Source organism: Anser anser (genome assembly GCF_964211835.1).
Source record: "Anser anser genome assembly, chromosome: 1".
Lineage (NCBI taxonomy): Eukaryota > Metazoa > Chordata > Aves > Anseriformes > Anatidae > Anser > Anser anser.
Genome location: NC_139720.1, coordinates 187648464 through 187667666, shown reverse-complemented (window position 1 = coordinate 187667666; position 19203 = coordinate 187648464). Strand labels below are relative to the sequence as shown.

Genomic DNA, 19203 nt, shown 5'->3' with positions numbered 1-19203 from the left:
ATCACAACAAATTTCCAGAACCACATTTGCATTAGTTTTACTGCCTTTAGCTTTGTGTTCAACATTGTTGACCTTAATGAAAATTGAAGTTGTGTACCCTACCTTCACCATGTAATCTACTGTCTTCTTAATTTGTATCATAGTGGAACCTCATATTACTTTATTTAGCACAGATTTCAATAAGTACCTTCATTTCACTTTCAGCAGTTCTCACTTGCTGTCCACTACTGGACTTATAATATAGCTTTCTTTGATGGCTATTCCTTTTTTTCTTCCTTGCATGTTGTTTTTTAGGCTCAAACTATATGTTTATTTTATTTCCTTTTCAGCTGTGCTTTAAATAACTGTAATAGTAATAACTGAAAGAATATTTGCTTTAGTGTTTTTATAATTTGAGTCTTTTTCTCAAGGAGCAAGGATCACAGTATTTAGTTCCCTAAAGATGCAATTTTTACGTTGTTTATTAGCAAGTAAGAATTAAATTACCACTCGTCTCTTCAAGCTATTCAAATCTTAATTTGAATAATCATAAAGTAGTCACAACTTCTAGTCACAATTCCTGCAACTATCACTGCACTTTTGTTGGCTGTGAATTTCTGTTCTGGTCTCTGTGCATTTTATATTGCTGCCTCCCCAAGCAGGTAGGGTGTTCAGCACAGAGATGCAAATCCTGTTTAAACAGGGGAGCAATCTGCTTGACCGCTTGTCCAGTCCTGCTCTTTCCTTCATTTAGCTGTTGTCTTTGGATGGATAAAGTTAAGAAAGACAAACAAGCAGAAAATTCATTAGGCTTATTCTGTGGATCAGATGTCCTTCTGTGCCAAATATAGGCAGTACTAAGTAGATACGGATTTTTTTACTTCCTGAAACAGCAGATGCTAAGTGCATCGTATGCAGCTCATAAATCTGGTTTCTACTTCCTGCTTCACAAAACAGGGCTCATGTCCATTTGGTAAGAAGTGTTTCAAGCAATTAAGAGAAAGAGAAGGAGGAAGTGGTTTCAACATTTATGGCTGTTAAAAAAAGAAAACACTATTCAGTATAATGGGCCATTCAGCTTTGTGTTTTTAAAAACCTATTCTATCTATATGTTTGTCAACACTTGCAGATATGATTAGCTTTACACTAGCATATTTCAAATAAATAATCTTATATAGATTTATTTTTTTTCTGTGAATGTGCATATACACACTTATGCCTCTGTGGTAAATGCATAGATATTTTATAGCTGTTTATATTACAAAATTAGTAATAAAGTATGTACGTGTTATTCAAGTCAAATTGTTGAAGGATATTTTGTTTGAAATAGCTAGATGGGCAAAGCTTTATCTATGTTCTAAAATGTTTTCTATAATATCAAGACTTACTTCTATATCAGAACCATAAAAAAAAAAACCAAAACACCTAACTATTTCATACACAGGCAGGCTAAATTTTATAGCAATGCAAACGACCAAATGAAACTAAGGTAGTATGAAAATAAATTAAAAAATCACTTTAAGTGCAAGCTTTTTCTCATTAAAAATAGCCACAATCTATTGCTCTAAAAGATGTAACCAAAAAGATGAATATGCAAGTTATTCACAACTTTAGCTAACTTTCTACTAAACATATCAAATTATTCTTATCAGAATTCTTATAAACAGAAAGTGTTGTCTGTTCACTGCAATAATTAATAGACGGACACTTCCTCGGTTACAATATGTTGTAGAGCCCGTTTCAATCTGGAAATGTTCCAAACGCAACAGATTTCACTCTCCCATCTCTATAAAGCTCTGTTTATTTTGTTCTGAATGTTTGCCAGAAAGAAGTACTGAATTTTACCTTTTGTGAAGGAGGAGTTATTTAAAGAATAATTAACACCTTTTTTATTTGTGTATAAATAAATTTGTATTCAATATAATCACCATGTGTGTAAAATGTGTATAATGTACATTTTAAACAAAAGGATTAAGAAAACAAAAGGTGTAGCACTTTTCTTTTGAATGCAAGCTTAATATTTGCTGACAGCAATAAAAATCCTAAAGTTTACAGTAATCCTAAAGCATTAATGGGGTTACCTTTTTCTTTTCCAATAGTATTACAGATGATGTTGATATGCAGTCTATATAGGTTATGATTTTTAATGTTGTTGCTGGCAGTGTTCTTCTATTTGATTACTGTGTGAGTAGCAGGCTGTAATTTCTAAATGTCACTGAGCTTGCATAATGCAGCTTTGGGCTCCCTCTTACAAGCCTTTATATATGCCAAACAGCTGTTTAAACCAAAATGTTTTGTATGTAGAATGTGTTTTTGATGTAAACTACTAAGATTTGTGGGCTTTCTAAAACTTATGTTTCTGTCTTACAAAATCTACTGATTATATTTGTGGAAAAAAAAAATCAAACTAAATTATAAGTATTGTTCCAAATTTCTATTTCACTACAGAGACACCAACTGTATTTCCAGAAAATATCAAAGATAAAGAAACACCAACACCAGTTGAAGATATTCAGCTGGAAAGCTCTATTCCTCATACGGATTCAGGAATTGGAGAAGAACAGATGCCCAGTATTTTGAATGGGACAGACTTGGAGACCAGCACAGGCCCTGATGCTATGAGCGAGCTGTTGTCTACTTTGTCTTCGGAAGTGAAAAAATCTCAGGAGAGCTTAACCGAAAGCCCAAGTGAAATCTTGAAACCCTCATCATCAATATCCAGTATCAGCCAAAGTAAAGGCATCAATGTCAAGGAAATACTGAAAAGTCTCGTGGCAGCCCCTGTTGAAATAGCAGAATGTGGTCCAGATCCAATCCCTTACCCTGATCCTGCTCTGAAGAGAGAAGCTCAGGCTATTCTCCCCATGCAGTTTCACTCATTTGACAGGTATATGGCTGGATTCATTGTTTTATATTGATTTAATTCAGAAGTTTGAAGATATATTTTTTTTTAGTGTTGTTATTCTTCTATTGTGATATATTAGGCTGTCCTAAAAAAAAAAAAGCTTCATTACTTCTCCTTTTCTGTTTTACTGAAGCAGACCACATATATAAAAGCGATTCACCTTGGTTTTCTCCATCAGTAGTGAATAAAACTCTGTGACGTACTTCAGAAACAAGCCTATTTTAAATAAATACATTAACAGTCAATTTTTTTTTCCTTTAAAACAACCTTTTACTGAGGAAGAGGAGTAATATCTGCTGATACAGAACAGATTGGCTGTGTAGAAATTCAGCTGTATATTCTTTCAAAGACTTAAATCTTAATTGGATCCATCACTGCACTTGTTTCCTAGTACTGAAATGCTTCAAATATGGCAAGCTGTTTGTATGGTTATAGTGGAAAACAGTTTTCTTTTAGGTCTTTAAAAAGCAAATATGCTCAAATGTTAGTGTTTAAAAATAAACTGTTGAAGATGTACACAAGGAAACCTTTGTTTCTCTTGTTGGGCTGTAGTTTCCAAGCTTCTAATGAATATAATTTTCATTAAATGTCCAGCCTATCTTAGTTACACTAAACATAGAAATTGTGATAAAATGTGCAACTGTCAACATCCTTTGGGGAGAAGGGAAACCTGTTTTATTGCAGGCTCAACCTGCAATGTGTAAAGAGCTAACTCTCATGTGTGTTGATGTGATTAAATTTTCCAGTATGACAAGATTCCTGTAGTTTCTTCATAAAACTGTTAAAAAAATAATAATAAAAACAAGTAAATGTGAGGAATCAAGTTTTAACTCAAAGATATGCTAAATCATGTTTCAAATCTTTAAGCAGTTCTAAAAAAATAGTTCATAATTTAGTTGCATCTACAAGAACTAAAATTCTGAAGGAAAATAAAAAATAAAAAAAAAAACAGGTATGTTACGATTTTTAAGAAAAAAATCTGAATTTACAGAAAACCTGCAAAAATGTCAGAAATGTCTTAAAGTCTTAAGAAAAAACAATATGCAGTTTCCAACCTAATGTAAACAGTAAAGTGCAAGAAAATACATGAAAAGTTTAGAATAAAAGTGAAGCGCTTTTTCATGAATTGCATAGAAAAGCTGATGGCTTTTGTCTGTATGCATAGCTTAATACTGAGGCTGCTTTTCTGAAATAATTCAATAAACAATAAGCATCTGTTGTAACAGAGAAGATTGGAATGAGATAAGAAAAATGAAGTGTGCCTTAGTAGCAAAGAATTTCTAATATTATTTTCTAATATTATTTTATATATACTTATATATAAATATATATATATGTGTATATATATACTTTTATATATACTTTTTTATTTTTATAATAATATTATTTTGGGTCTTAGAATCATATTAGAGAAGGCTTATTTAGTAAGTGCTTCATTAAGAGAATATTTTTTGTTCATCTGCCTGCATGCGTTTGATTTTAGACTGATTTCAGTGTGAAGTGAAAAATACTTTTTCCTATCTGATTAGGAATTTTTCCTTCATCCTGTGTGAGGAGCCCTCATATTTCAGAATTTGAGAAATGAATTCTCATACACAGAGTACAGAAATTTATGCTGACTGTAGCATTAATATCATATAACTGTAACCACCAAAAGGTTACTTTACTGGAACCTATTCAGTTAAATTTCTACCTTGGTCATTTTAGAAAAATACTCCATTCAGAAGGTTATTAGTAATTCATAAAATGCTAAACACCTCAATTAACATGGGGGCATATCACCTCATCAGTTGTCCCTGTCACCTTTAGAGGGAACTTAACATTAAAATGATTGGAGAGATGAGTCTTATTCTGTATTTCTGAAGTATATCTTTATTAAAAAAGCATTAAAAAACACTACAGGGCTGCAGTAGGTTGACCACAACTTCTATTTTGTGTGAGCACCCACCTTAGATTCTTCTTGAAACAAGGTGACTGCTCATACATTTTAAATACTGTTATTGGTAGCTGTTAATATAGAATTATGGAATCATTTGAGAGCTGCTGCACACCTAGAGTTTACAAATTTTTATAGGCGTTCCATACTTGGATAGTGGTTGGGTTTTAAGCAATGGTTGGGGTTTAAGCAAAAGAACACCCATTGGATCAACATTGTTAGGATTTTTTTTTCTCTTTAATAGGTCATTCTGCTATCAGATTTTGTTGTGTGAGGTAGAGCACGCTTATTATTATAAACAACAACTGTGAAGGGAAAATTGGCGAGTTCAGGCAAGTCCCACCAGATCAGGAAGTGTTATATTCTCATTGTCAGTTAAATGGATATTATTGAACAGCTGGCATTGTCATAAGTATGTTAGTGTTCTTAGCCCAAATGACCTCAAATGGCTGGTTGCACCTCATGGCTGTATCACTGAATACTACCATTGTTCGGGCACTCTTATCTGTGCACTCCGCTCATGTTTTCAAAGTATTTTCTTGACCATTGTGGTAATCTTTGGAGTTAAATGGTGGATGCCTTTATTGCTTTTCTTCTTCAAATTGCAAAGGAGAAGCAGATTGAGATACTTACCGTTAAACTTTTTTTTGGAGGGGGGAGGAGGAACAACTTGCATAGTATATTGAAATCTATTACTTAGAATTAATTAAAATATGAATTGAGAAAGAATCACGGATTTTAGCCTGGGATGATTTATTAACATTTTCTGTTGCCTCTAGTATCCTAATTATCATTGGAAAAATGAAAAAAAAGTTACAGCTTGCTTGTTTGTCAATGCTTACTTATGCAAATATACTTGTGTTTACTGATATAAGCTAAAAATCAAATAATATATATTGCATATTTTTTTAGAAGCCAACACTATGCCAGTGAACCATATTTTTGTAGGTTCTTATGTTGCAGTAGTTTATGCAGCTTTTGGTACTTCACTAAGCAATGTGGCTGTTGGTCATGTTTATTCTGTCTAGGGAAAATCATGAACAACGGAGTGTATTGTTTTTGCCAGCTTTTATTTGTTTCAGTTCATTTTTTTGTTAACTTTTATAAAATATACACAGTGATTTTGTGTTTATAAGCAAATCAGGATTAGAGAAATGTATTTTTCATTTCAATCAGAAGATAATCTTAGTCCTTGTGAGGCTATAGTGATTTTTATTTTTAATTTTAATTTTCTATTTGGTTGGCTGAGTGTCTTATAAAAGAAGTTGCGGTAATAAATAATTACTAGAAAAATAAGAATATCTTTGTTGTTTTAAAGGCATTTCATTAGCTATAATCTCTCATTGTATATGCAGGTAAATGGCATATGAAGCAAACTCCAATAAATAGAATTGAAGTCAGGAATTCTGTTTATCATTAAATATCATGTGTTTTGCTCTGCACATTCTTTTAATTGTACATTGCTAAATGTTCATAAAAGTCATTGCCTAATATGCTGCAGTGCATTCTTACTTAGAATTCTTGCAGTTATAAATGAAATATAAAAGCAGAAAATGTGTCCAACATATTTTATCAAACCGGACTTCTGTGCAGTTAATGTATGCAGCGGTTCAAGCACAATCGAATGTAAATGATGAGGTGATATTGATGAAAGGAGGGGATTGAGGTCTCGGGGGGCGCTGATGACGGATTGAACAGAAGCGGCCTTGCACTGCACGTAACTCAAGTCTGTCGTCTTCACTGCTCAAAGCCATAATGGGAGGTGGCAGTCTGAAATGAGTTGCCACGGCAAAGAGTATTATTTTTGAAATGCTTTCACACAAATCACTAGGCCCTGCATACAACTTAGTTTCATGCTTTAATGTCATCAGGAGGCACAAATTGGTGTGTCTAATTGTTTGCCACCTGCCAGCAAAATGAGCTGCCAGCCAGCCAGACGGGTTTGATTGTCTGTCAGCTATTCACTAGATTGAGAGTGACAACATCAAAAATTTCACTTCAAACTCTGAAGCTTTGAGCAGCTTTTCAGAGACCTCTTCCCCACAAGTGCTTCTGGACAACTGCATTTTTCAATTAGTTTTCAATATATTGCTGCCTTCTGCCTCATCTGTCTTAAGGTAGCTGTAATTACATTATGAGCTATATAAACAGATTTCTGGGACACAGGAGTCTGGATTCTCAAAGTTATGACATATCTTTTAATGTCAGACTGAATTCCTTGAAAATGGCATCCAGGATGACATTTTTAGAAGCAAACACAAAAGGGTTATTTCACCTAGGTTTGCAACTAATGGAGCATAACTCACCAATAATTTCTTTTTGCATTCTCATCTTCTGTCTGACAAAAATCAGTATCTGTTATTGATTTTAGGGTTTGAGGCTTTCCTTGGTTTTTAGTCAATTTGCATTTGTCCCACTAGACAACCTAGACACTTAACATTTGTGAATTTATTTGAGATTCTACCCAGTACTACACTTTAAGGTTTGCATTTGTTCCATTCTACTATTTTTCTAGTAGAGAGATTTTAGAGTGAAACTATTTTTGAAATTGAGAGTGCTCTTGGTCTTGTAAATGGTTGTTTAATTTTTTTTTCAATGAGGTTTTTATATATTTATATATATTTTTTTCTACGTGTATCAAAATTATTTCAATAGGAGGCATTTTTTCATAAGCAGAAAATCTTGAGTTCCTGGAAATTAGATCAATTATTTTTCCTAAGTTAAATATGTTACTCACTTTTAATGCATTATCATTTCATAAATTGGAACATTATGGGTTATCATAGTTCAATAAAGTCTTTACAAACATAATTTGAAATATTTTGAAGCACATACGTTTGAAGAATTTTAGGCTTTGTTTTATTGTTGGTTGTTTGCTTGGGTTTTGTTTTCCCATGGAAGGTCCTTGGGGGGCCAATCTTAAAGGTATTTATATGCTAGAGAAGATGGACATTTTGTGGAGTCTGGTCAGGGATGGTACGTGTCCTGTCAGTTAGTATGGAGAAAGGAGGTATTTTTAAAATACATTTAGATGCATAGCTATGTTTTGTATACATAGACTATATTTGAAAGTAATTCTCATCATCTATCTGTGTTTTAGTAGAGTGAATATATATATATATGTTATATGTATATATAAAACTGATTGACAGGAAGGGAAAGGGACAAGAACTGTGAGAAAAGATGCTCTGAAGGCTCAAATGGAGAAGTTCAGTAACGATCTGTTGTATTATTGCACATCTTTGGGAGATCACTGCTGTACACTGGTCTACCTCAGTCATTTAAATAAAATATCTAAATTCATACACTACACTCCTGTTATAGTCATTACATTCTCCAAAAAATATAAAACAGATTTGCAGACTGTGACTAAATATGTTTTAGTCTTCTCCCAGTTAAAAAAAAAAAAAAAAAAAAAAAGATTACTTTTTAAAACTCATAAAGAAAAATAATTGGATAAATCAAAATGCCTTTCCTATGAATCAGGTGGGGACAGTTACAGGTGCTGCCTTAGACATTGCATTCCACACTACTTTGGGTATCACAGAAGTTTTTTTTAAACAATGAAAAACTAATCATCAATGTGAAGATTCAGGGCTTCAACTGGGGTTCTAGTCCACTCTCAGTAGTTTTCATGATTTTTATGCAGTGGATATTGGAGTAAAAGGAAAGACTTGAGAGCTCCTCTCTCTAGAATATATTTCCTAATGTAGTAGTTAAAATATACTTCAAAGAATGAGAGGTATGGTTTCAGATCCCATTAGACAGAGGGGGGAGATGAAGTTGCATTGCCTGTATTCCTGGATGGTGTCTTAGTCACTGATTTTCTAAACAAAACAGAGGAAAATGTGGAAAAGCATCTCTCCCTCTGCTCTTCATTTAGAACAAATTTATACTAAATTTATTAATAGGTTCAAGTCAACCAAAATTAGGTATATTAACCTCCTTCTCTCTTCTCTTCTCTTCTCTTCTCTTCTCTTCTCTTCTCTTCTCTTCTCTTCTCTTCTCTTCTCTTCTCTTCTCTTCTCTTCTCTTCTCTTCTCTTCTCTTCTCTTCTCTTCTCTTCTCTTCTCTTCTCCTCTTCTCTTCTCTTCTCTTCTCTTCTCTTCTCTTCTCTTCTCTTCTCTTCTCTTCTCTTCTCTTCTCTTCTCTTCTCTTCTCTTCTCTTCTACTTTGCTATCAAGGTGTTTTCATGTTCCTCTTGTTTGTTATTTAGCAATCTGTACACAGGTAGCTCTCTCAAAACTCTTATAACCTATGTTATGTTCATCTTTTCATACTCAGTGCATTTAACTTGTTATGTCTTATAAATTAAATGTATGTATGTTTTGTGGGGAGAAACTAGCATCTCTTTACTCTCTAGTATGATTCATTGGATATACAGCTGAAAACTATACTGGATTTCTGTCTTAATTTTTTTTTTTTTAACAAAATAGGCCTCTAAAAACAGTATTAAAGCCTTATTGATTTTTACAGAACTTCTGCTTTTTAGCTTTTGATTTGGGGGGATTTTTATTTTTTTTTTACATCACAGATAGATTAGTTTCCTTCCCCATTTCCAGTCTACATCTCATACTATTCATTCCTTTATGATTTTTTCCTTATTCAATGATGTTTCTTGTACTTAATACATGACATTTTAGCTTATATTCTATTCAGATTCTTCAAACTCACTAAATTTCTTCTATTTCCAATTTCTCTATTCAGTCATGACCATTTGTCTTTCTTGATAGTAAGCTTTTTATCTCTTGCAGTATTTTCTTGTTTCTTGACAATTTTTAGATCATTTTAGATGCTTCAGCTAATTCATCATGAATGCCAGGGAGATTCTAGTGACTGCGAATTGCACTGGAAGTAAACCCTGAAACTCACTCTCCCACTTGATCTGAGCGTGAAGATCAAAGACCTTCATGTCCTTGTCTTAAAACCACACCTAAGACAATTCACTTCCTTTATTTAGAAACAATAATCATAATCATAATTTTTTAGTAGATTAGGAACACATTATATACTTTAAAATTGTGATGTTTTGATGAATATATGTTATCAAATGACTGAAAGAACCAATAAGTGGACAGTCAGTGCTAACACTTCATTTACATGAGCCTCAGAGATTATATATTTCTGTGAGACTTCCAGAGTTGTCTTTACTCCTTGATTTCAGATGAATCTTATCTTAATGCAGTAAGCCTAATAGAAGGTTGTCTTAAATAGGATTCAAAAAGTGCTATTAATACATGCTAACAAACACTTTTAAAAGATTTTAACCATGATCTGGGACTGAAATCAGGAAGAATAGTGAGTAATAAATATGCATGTTTCATAATGGATCAAACGTATATAGGCATAGAGAATACACAAAACTTTCAGAGAAGAAATGCTAAACTTTATTTTCAAGACTGAGTTAATCTAACAGCAGGAAGAAGGTAAGATGCAATATAGCAGACAAATTGTCCCCCATTTTCTACTGTGATTTCCTCTGAAACATCTGGCAGAAGTTGCTGTTTGACACAGAATACTCTTGTGAAAAATTTTACTGAGGTATGTGCTTCTTGAAAATTCACAGAATCGTAGAATAGTTTGGGTTGCAAGAGACCTTAAAGACCACCTACTTCCAACATGCTGCCATGAGCAGGGACACCTCCCACCAGACCACGTTGCTCAGAGCCCCATCCAACCTGGCCTTGAACACTTTCAGGGATGGGACATACACATCTTCTCTGGGCAGCCTGTTCCAGGGCCTCATCAACCTCACAGTAAAAAATTTCTTCCTAATGTCTAATCTAAATTTACCCTTTTTTAGTTTAAAACCATCACTACACTCCCTTTAAGGAGTCCCTTTCCACCTTTCTTGTAGGCCCCCTGTAGGTCTCTCCAGAGCCTTCTCTTCTCCTGGCTGAATTCAACTTTCTCAACCTGACAATCCCAGTTCTCAGCCTGAGAGAAATTCTTCTGCTTTCTACTGTTGGGGAAGGAAAACAGGGGCAAGAATATTAATTCAGCCTTATTCAGTTTCAAGTATCCCAGAAGAGTGTACAGAGATTTTAATTTAGTTGCCAGTGCTCAGATAGGTAGTACTAGACATCCACTACTGGAGGCTTATCTCTAACCTCTTGATTGACCAGAATGATTAAGCTTGAGGGCCTTTGGATTTTAAGAAGGAAAAGAGGTTCAAAATGTGGATTAGACTGAGAGAGAAAATATACCACTGTACAAACTGACTTGTCTGTCACCAGCACTGAGTAGCTAAAATTTTAAGGAAAGTTAACTTGAGAATGTATTTTTTTTTATTTCAATTTTCCCTTTTTGCATTTCAACATATTAATGGTGTTATTTTCTATCTAAATATTTCATGTGAATTGCTAAACTGCAGATGAATTCTGTAGCCCTTTGCTGAGGTTATTTAATGAACCAGCAATGCGTGAGTGGTATGCAGGTAGAACTAACACTCAAGTTAAACACGATGTGAATTACGATTAATTCAGGCTTAGGTTTAGAATTTAAAAAGGACACTCAGAGCAGCAGAATAATGATTAGTAGTCACGTTTATGTTTAGAATTGTAAAATACCTGATGAACTGAATCAGTTTCTACAGCCAATTACTACTAAGCCTTTGTTGACTAAATCACTGAGGAACATTTGGGACCATGATGATGTGATTCAGGAAAATGTGCACCAGTTTGGAATCCTGAAATATGTTGTATAATATGTTGTATAAAACATGGCCTAAAAAAGAAATGACAGAATTATATATGACCTTTTCTTCTAGTAGATTTTTGTTCCTTCATGAAAAGAATATCTGAATGCTTGGCAGAGATACATATCAGGCATCTATCACATTAAATTCTTTCTTTCATTCATATTATCTTTAGGTAGATAACTATGCATCTTTCATAAATCTGTTTTGGTTTGGCTTGGCTGTTGTTTTCACTGTTCGTGCCATTGGAGTGGTTTGAGTGGCTAAAAGATGGTGTGTGTTTTTTTTAACTTGAAAGCTGTCAATCTTTCAATTTTCTTGTTCTGCTACTACTTTGATTGTTTTGCACATTTCTGTCCAGTCTATTGTGTTGTTCATAGAGTTTCTTAGTCTTCTTCATCTGGATGTCATTCTCTATATTCACTCGTATATTGTTTTATCAGGAGGATGAGACATTTTGACAAGATTACCATGTATGATATGTCAGAAAACAGCATTTTCTTTCAAACTAGGATGATAATGTCTCACTGATTTTGCATCCTCTTATGTTTCCTGTGATTATTTTTAATTTAATAACACCTTACTTGTCTTCATGTCCTGATTCACACCTAAAAAGAACATCAACCACATGTAGAGCATTAGTACTTGTGGAATATGGGAAGGATTGTCCTTTCTTCCAAAAGGAATTAATTTTCAGACTTAAACTACGCTCTTAAGAAAACAATCTTCTAAAGAAGATTTCTTCTTGTGTTTTTATGACATTGTAGGGACTCTGCTCTTGTCAGTACCTACTCAATATTCCTTAACTCAAGTATTCCAGAACTCAAGTATTTGGTTGAAACATTACTTGAGCTAGAGATCTTTTGTGTGGATAGGAGCTAACTTTAGGAATTTTCATACTTTTATGGTGCAGATTAATCTACCAGTGTAGACTCAAGTTTTATTCACCTGTAGCAGCTGCTATGTAAACACTTTACATCACCAAGGACTGAAAGAGATTATTAACTACAGATGAAAGCAATTATTTTAGGGTCACGTATCTTAATCAATAGTTATTGCATTGTGCAAACTCATCTTCTCCTAATGTGAGAATGCAGAGATATTAATTGGGACTGTGATCTCCTCTAAAAAGAGTTTAAATATTATTATTATTGTTGTTGTTGTTGTTGTTATTTTATGCTTGAGGAACCTTTTGTACACTGTCATCAAATAAAAGATCATAAAAAATAAGTTGTATGTTATTTTCACAATGGCATCACCAATACAATTTCCATCACCAGGCTTTGAATAAAAATCCAGAGAAATTGAGGACTTAGACATATATTAACTACATTCACAAAAGACAAAAACAAAACTCTGCACATTTTGATCCATTATGTGCCATCATGTTTACATGAAAGTGTAACAAAATAATTACCAAAGGAACTTCTAGAGCAAAATGTGGCCTTATTGCCCTAAATAGTTACATTTTCTTCCTACTTTATTTGGTTACAATAAATATTTTTAATTATAAAGGAAAATGTATCTGCTCAAGTAGGAAATGTGTATGATGATGAAAATACATTGTCTTAACATTTACAAATATCGTTTGTTTCAGGTTTAGTTTTTCACCCAGTTTTTCTATTGGCATAGACTTTTATTGGAATCATTTTTTTAAATAAAAAAAATGAAAATTTAAATAGAAAAATTTTAATTTACCTGTCTGCACTATGACAGCTGTCCAGTGTTGAAAAAGTGTTAATTAAATGTCTATACAATCTTTTCCTTCTTCTTCCCTTTTAGCACGTGCAATGTGCTTACAAATTCTCAAGACTACATTTAAACATTATTTTTTTAAAGGGCATAATACCAATATTGTGCAAGTAAATCTTTACTACTAGTATTCTGGCATAGTTTTGAATGCTTGATATTTTCTTTGCAAATCTAGAACACAGGCACACATAGTGGTGTCAACAACATATCAATGAAGTGATGTGATGTTTCAGTTTTGGGGACACTGAAAGAGAAATTGGGTTTCTCAAAGTGACAAGCAACTGCAGAAAATTAGAGTAAATCTTTCTATTAAATAGGAGTATGTTTTCATATATATGAAATCCTACATATATATATATGAAACTATATATATGAAACTATATATATATATGGTTTGACTATAGGTTGACTATGAAACCATATATATATATATATATGTTTTCATATATAGTTCACATAGTCAACCTATTTCAGAAAGATTAAGGAAATTGCCATTATTATGTGTTCTTTATCAATAGCATTATAACAGAGTGTAATCCTGTAATAAGAAAAAACTCTTGCTAACTCTGCTGCAGAGTTTTAGTAATCTGCCATTTCTTTTCCTACAGGAGCGTGGTCGTACCAGTGAAGAAGCCCCCACCAGGTAGTCTGGCCGTGACCACAGTTGGAACTGCCACAGCGGGGAGTGGGCTGCCACCGGGTAGTACACCTAATATATTTGCTGCAACAGGAGCTACACCAAAAAGTATGATTAATACAACAGGTATCGTCCTTAAATATTTTTGTGACACTCATTTTTCCTTTTTTTTTTTTTTTCTTCTTCTTTTTTGGTTTGTTTTTGTTATTTTTAGTGGTGTTTTGTTTTGTTATTTTAGTGGTGTTTTGTTTTGTTTTGTTTTCAACCATCTTTTCAGTTATTGTTTTTGTACTGTTCAAAAAAACCTGGAAAGACTAAATCTTGTCCTTTGTTAGAGACAGTATTCTCACTTAGTGTATGTTTACAGTCTTTGATAGTACATGTTGGACTTGCACAACCTTTAAATAAGTTTAATATTGTTTTATAGTCATAGTTCAGAATAAAAATGAGCTAGCTTCTCCAGTGCTCTGCAGTAGAGGATGTTTGTATGATATACACCAATTAATACCACCCTCCACACGGAAGAAATTAAAGACTACAGGATATTTATGCATATATCATAGATCGTGAAGGTTAATAGTTTTGGCAATCATTATTTATCAATACAAGTATTTTATGGTTTTTGGAAGGTGTTTTGGTAAGAACTTACCTCATTTAACTCTAGTCATGTCTTATCAGTAGTTATTTATTGTGACCTATAGAAGAAGGATAAGAGTTTTTTTAATTATTTAAACTAGTAAAAATGGGATTGTCTATCATGAAAAAATCTGTTGACTACAGAGGCTGTGGTTTCCTATCAGAAATGAATCCTTACTGTGAGAGCAACCGATATTTACTTAAACTCCTTTGAAATGTCTGGCTATGGTCTGTTTTCTTTCTAAACTAAGCAAAAGCACTTGAGAGAAGAGCTCTCTTCAAGGATATCACAACTGCAGTCAAGGGTTGAGAAAATTAAAGTCTCCCTGGGGTTGCAGAAAATGGAGGGGGAAGCTTTTAGCATCCTTCTACTTCATGGAATAATATGAAGACACACTCATTATTTTTTCTTTCTTTTTGCAGATTACCTTTAATACCTGGTAATAGAACTTTGATTTTTCTAATGATTAAAAAAAAAAAAAACTAAGTTAATTATCCTGAGGCAGATGGGAGGGAAGAATGCTCTGAATATGTTTTTGCTTCTGTGAATGGTTTCATTTTGTGTAGCCAATTCTGTTAATCTTGAATGGATTTCCTTTTAGGTACTCTTGTATCATGCAAAAAATAACCTACATTGGAAACCTTGTTTTCCAAATGATATTGAGTAGTGTGAGCTTTTCAGACTCCTCACTGATTAAAGATCTGGCGTATTTTGGCTGGAATGTAGTAGCTCTTCTTTGTAAGTAATAGCATTTAAAAATCAGTCGTCTCCCTGATACCACTCTTAGTAGAGGAAAGTATTGCAGGTACCATGGTACGTTCATATTTTTGTAGATTTTATAGCTTTTTCTGGTTTTTGTTTGTTTGTTTGTTGTGGTTTTTGTTTTGTTTTGTTTTGTTTTACATTTTGTATTTGTCTCCTAGCTTGATTTATGGAAAGTATTAATTAGATGAAACTTCAAGTGTCAGATTTAATTAGTCAGAACTAAATGCGTACTGAACTTTTTGTGATCTTATTTGGTAAAGCCTTTTATGCCTGAATTCATCTGAATGAACTTTGATTAATTCTACCAAGAAAGAGTTTTCAAAATGATTCCTTTCCAACAAATTTAATATCAACATTTTAGAAACAGTAATTGCATTAATGGCAGTAAGAATTAGCATAACATTGAAAACATATATATATTAAATTGAAATGCTTGTTTTGCAACTTTTAATTTAGCTATGCCTACAGTAGTTAAAACAGTGATTATATATGTCAGTTTTTGAAGTGTATGCATCAAGTATCCGGATGCTTTCAGGTTGTAGAGTTTGTGAAATTATCTGTTATTAATGATTTTAGGGTAGTAAAGAGAACTTCATTAAACCACAGAGATTTTTACTATGATAAAAAAGGAACAGTTTACAATTTTATTAGAAACACTAGATGTCCCCCCAAACCTATTTACAGCTGTTTTTACAGTATGTCACAGATAGTGTGCCAATGCAATTTTATCTTTGAGGTGTATTCTGTGCTGGAATTCTGAGGAAGGTGGTGTGTGGATTTTGTTTGTTTGTTTGTTTGTTTGTTTAAGTTATTCGTAGATTGGAGTCAGTGTTTACATTTCATCTGCCATCGCTGTCATAGTCAATGTCACTGTCACAATGCAATGAAATGTATGTTACTGATGCCCTTCTAGTGCTTTGAATATTTCTTTTGGGTGACAGGTTTTCTTCCTTCATTTCTGTAAGAATCTGTTTCTGTAGTTTTTAGAGTTGATTTCTGTAATTCCTATCCTGATTCTCAACTCTGTGTTAAATCAGTAGTTCTTAGTCTGTTTAGCCTTCTCTTCTGGGATCCTCACTGGTTAAATAACTTAGCAACTACTTTTTTAAACAAAAGCCATAATGAAAAAAAAATTGGAAGGAAAAGGGGAACAGCAATGTGTGTTACCTAAGTATATATAACCCACCTCTCACTCACACTGTAATAAAACTCTAGTAATTAGAGTAAATTAGTTCCTACTCTAAATCCTGAACCAACTACTATAGTAGCCCAGCAAAATCTACTTCATTTTGATATTTTTTTGAAAGTTTTTTTTTTTAAATGAGACAGTCAAAAATCCAATTTTTACCTTAATTCATTTCAAAAAACAAAATACTTAAAGGCAAAAAAAAAAAAATTGTACCTGCTGCCAGAAAATATTTGCCCATTACCAGCCTTTAATCTCTACTTCATTTTCAGCTGGCTGCTTAAGCAGTTAAGAAATCATACTGGCTTTGTAAAGATTTTATTTATTATTTGTAGGAAACTAAAATATATATATTAATATGCCTATATATCAGTTACTAACACTGACCAGCAATGGGGAGTTACTAGTTATGATTTAAAAGAAATTGGTAGAATAATGTAGTTGATCCCTAAACTTCATTTTCTGGGGTCTTCCACCTCTCGTTGCTAACTTGGCTAAACCTTCCTCATTGCTTGACACCCTCATCTCAGGTAACATTGCAGTCCCTCTAACTCCACAACAGTTAGTTGATACCTCTGTTGCTGTGATGTGTTACATGGCATGGTGACCATGCAGCAGAATACTGACAGCATTTATCACGATGCTTTCACTACTGCTCATGGCCACTGTACGCCTTTTCTGTTTTGCTTCAGAGAGTCTGAACTCACAGTGCTGTTTCAGCAAACATGATAGATTGGCATTTAGAGTCTAAGTGTAGCCCTTAGCTCTGACCCACATCACATAAAATATAAATGTACACTCTGTTGCATCTTTTTTCTGGGCAGCTGTTCACAACCCATTGAAATGATACCCCCACTGCCCTCCTTACTCTTCAGGTCTTAAAATTCTCCTTGACTTGAAGAAGGAAACTGAAAAACTAAAATCAGAGTCTTGTTAGAGTATTAATATTCTTCAGACGCTAGTTTTCACCATTACTTGCTGAAGGAATGAACATTTTCTATTTTCTGAGTCATTTTTTTAATTTCTATTTAAAAGAAAAAAATTCTATTTGCCTGTAGTTGCAACTGGGCAGCCAAGACGTATGTACATATAGAAAAAAAAAAAACAAAACAGTTTAACTCCTATTCTTCTCAATCTCACCTTAAATATACCTGTATTTTAGAAAGTTCTTGATTTACAGGCTGATGTAAAATGTTTTCATCTTTGGAATATAATTTGAGAATAATGAAAATTGCCTGACTTTTAGTAGCTATTTAAGCTTATTATTTTTATACCAGCAAAATAAGGTATTAATTTATACGGTATTCACATTGAATGTTTTTAATTGTTTTAGAATAAGTAACATTATTTCCTTACTTAAAAGTAAATGAATAAGACAAGCACTATATTAAAAGTTTCTAAAAGTTACATTTTTTCAGATTGAATTAAGACCTGTATTTTTTGGGGGACAGGTGCAGTAGACTCAGGATCTTCTTCTTCCTCTTCGTCATCCAGCTTTGTGAATGGTGCTACCAGCAAAAATCTCCCAGCTGTCCAAACTGTTGCTCCAATGCCAGAGGATTCAGCTGAAAATATGAGGTACACAAGTTCTATCTTTTAATATTAATTATCATTTCTCTTCCCACAACAACCTCATAAATACAAAACACTATAAAAAGGAAAAAATATATATGAGAATGTATTTTAGTTTCCTCATTATGCCTTGCTGTATTTATTCATATAATTCAATATATATTTATAAACTTGTTTAGTACTAAGTATGTACAGACTAAAATAACACTTCACTGAAAAGCCTAATTTCTTAGGACTATGCTGGTTGCTAAAACTTTGTTAAAAGTTATTTTTCAGTTTACCAGCTTTTTACAACACTCAGTAATGAAAGTAAAAATGAGAATGCAAGCACAACTTGGCAATAGGGCATTAGTAAGTGGAGAGGCACAAGCTCTTCTGAGCAAACAAAAGCCCTATTTAAACTAGAGAGGGTGAAAACGGACATGCATTCGTGCAGCTAACTAAATGGTGGACTAGATCTAGGTATAGCAAGAGGAACATATCATGGAATAGTCCCCTAAAATTGCCCTCTAAAATTCCCATTGCATATCTTTATATGATAATTTATTTTGTAAAGGTATTCATTTGTGCCACAGCACATGTCAAAGACGAATTTTCAACGTTTTCAATGTGCACACCTATTTGCCCTAAAAAGCTGCAACTGGATATAGTAAAGAGCTGACAAGTCTCGCTTAGTTGGCTAGCTAATTCAAGATGTGGTTTTAAGATTGGAATGAAAACAACAACCATGAATTGTTCATGAGCTTAAAAGTTGCCAGGTCTTGTCCTATAGGAGCATTTAATTTCTTAATGCACTCCAGTGCATAAAACTATTTTAATCTCATACGTTAGGACAGTGTATTTCTGAGGACAAAGTCTTTTACAAAATTCAGATACTGAAGTACGTTAAAATTAACTTGAATCTTTAATAAATGTATTGTTAAACAATTTTAACCAATGCAATGTTCATATATTTTTTCAAAAGCATTTTGAAAGTTTTTGTCCTGGAGTCAAGGAACAACTTCAGTTGCAAAATCTGGCATTCAAATTTTGAATTCTGAGTTTGAACTCAAAAGTAGTTGTACTCCAAGTACTAACTGTAATTAGTCACTGGAAAAATCTATATGGAGCACTACATCAAAAATGTAGATAAATTAA

The 19203-nt window shown here is 33.2% G+C and overlaps 1 protein-coding gene and 1 long non-coding RNA gene across 22 annotated transcripts in view; one reads left to right on the top strand and one right to left on the bottom strand.

Annotated features, from left to right (window-relative positions):
• Positions 1–19203, top strand: part of NBEA (neurobeachin) — a 520716-nt gene that overhangs the window by 202756 nt on the left and 298757 nt on the right. For 10 of the 11 annotated variants that reach the window (XM_083801108.1, XM_083801105.1, XM_083801107.1 and 7 more), the window contains 3 exons: positions 2428–2866; positions 13878–14032; positions 17946–18072. In XM_083801108.1, the coding sequence (XP_083657234.1) occupies positions 2428–2866; positions 13878–14032; positions 17946–18072 (721 nt within the window). The remainder of the gene's footprint in view (positions 1–2427; positions 2867–13877; positions 14033–17945; positions 18073–19203) is intronic. The other variant, XM_083801109.1, reaches the window with a different exon arrangement.
• Positions 1–19203, bottom strand: part of LOC310882993 — an 83317-nt gene that overhangs the window by 29872 nt on the left and 34242 nt on the right. For 10 of the 11 annotated variants that reach the window (XR_014573266.1, XR_014573267.1, XR_014573268.1 and 7 more), the window contains exons 2-3: positions 17926–18059; positions 14556–14601 (exon numbers count right to left, since the gene is read on the bottom strand). This is a non-coding gene — a long non-coding RNA (uncharacterized lncRNA). The remainder of the gene's footprint in view (positions 1–14555; positions 14602–17925; positions 18060–19203) is intronic. The other variant, XR_014573272.1, reaches the window with a different exon arrangement.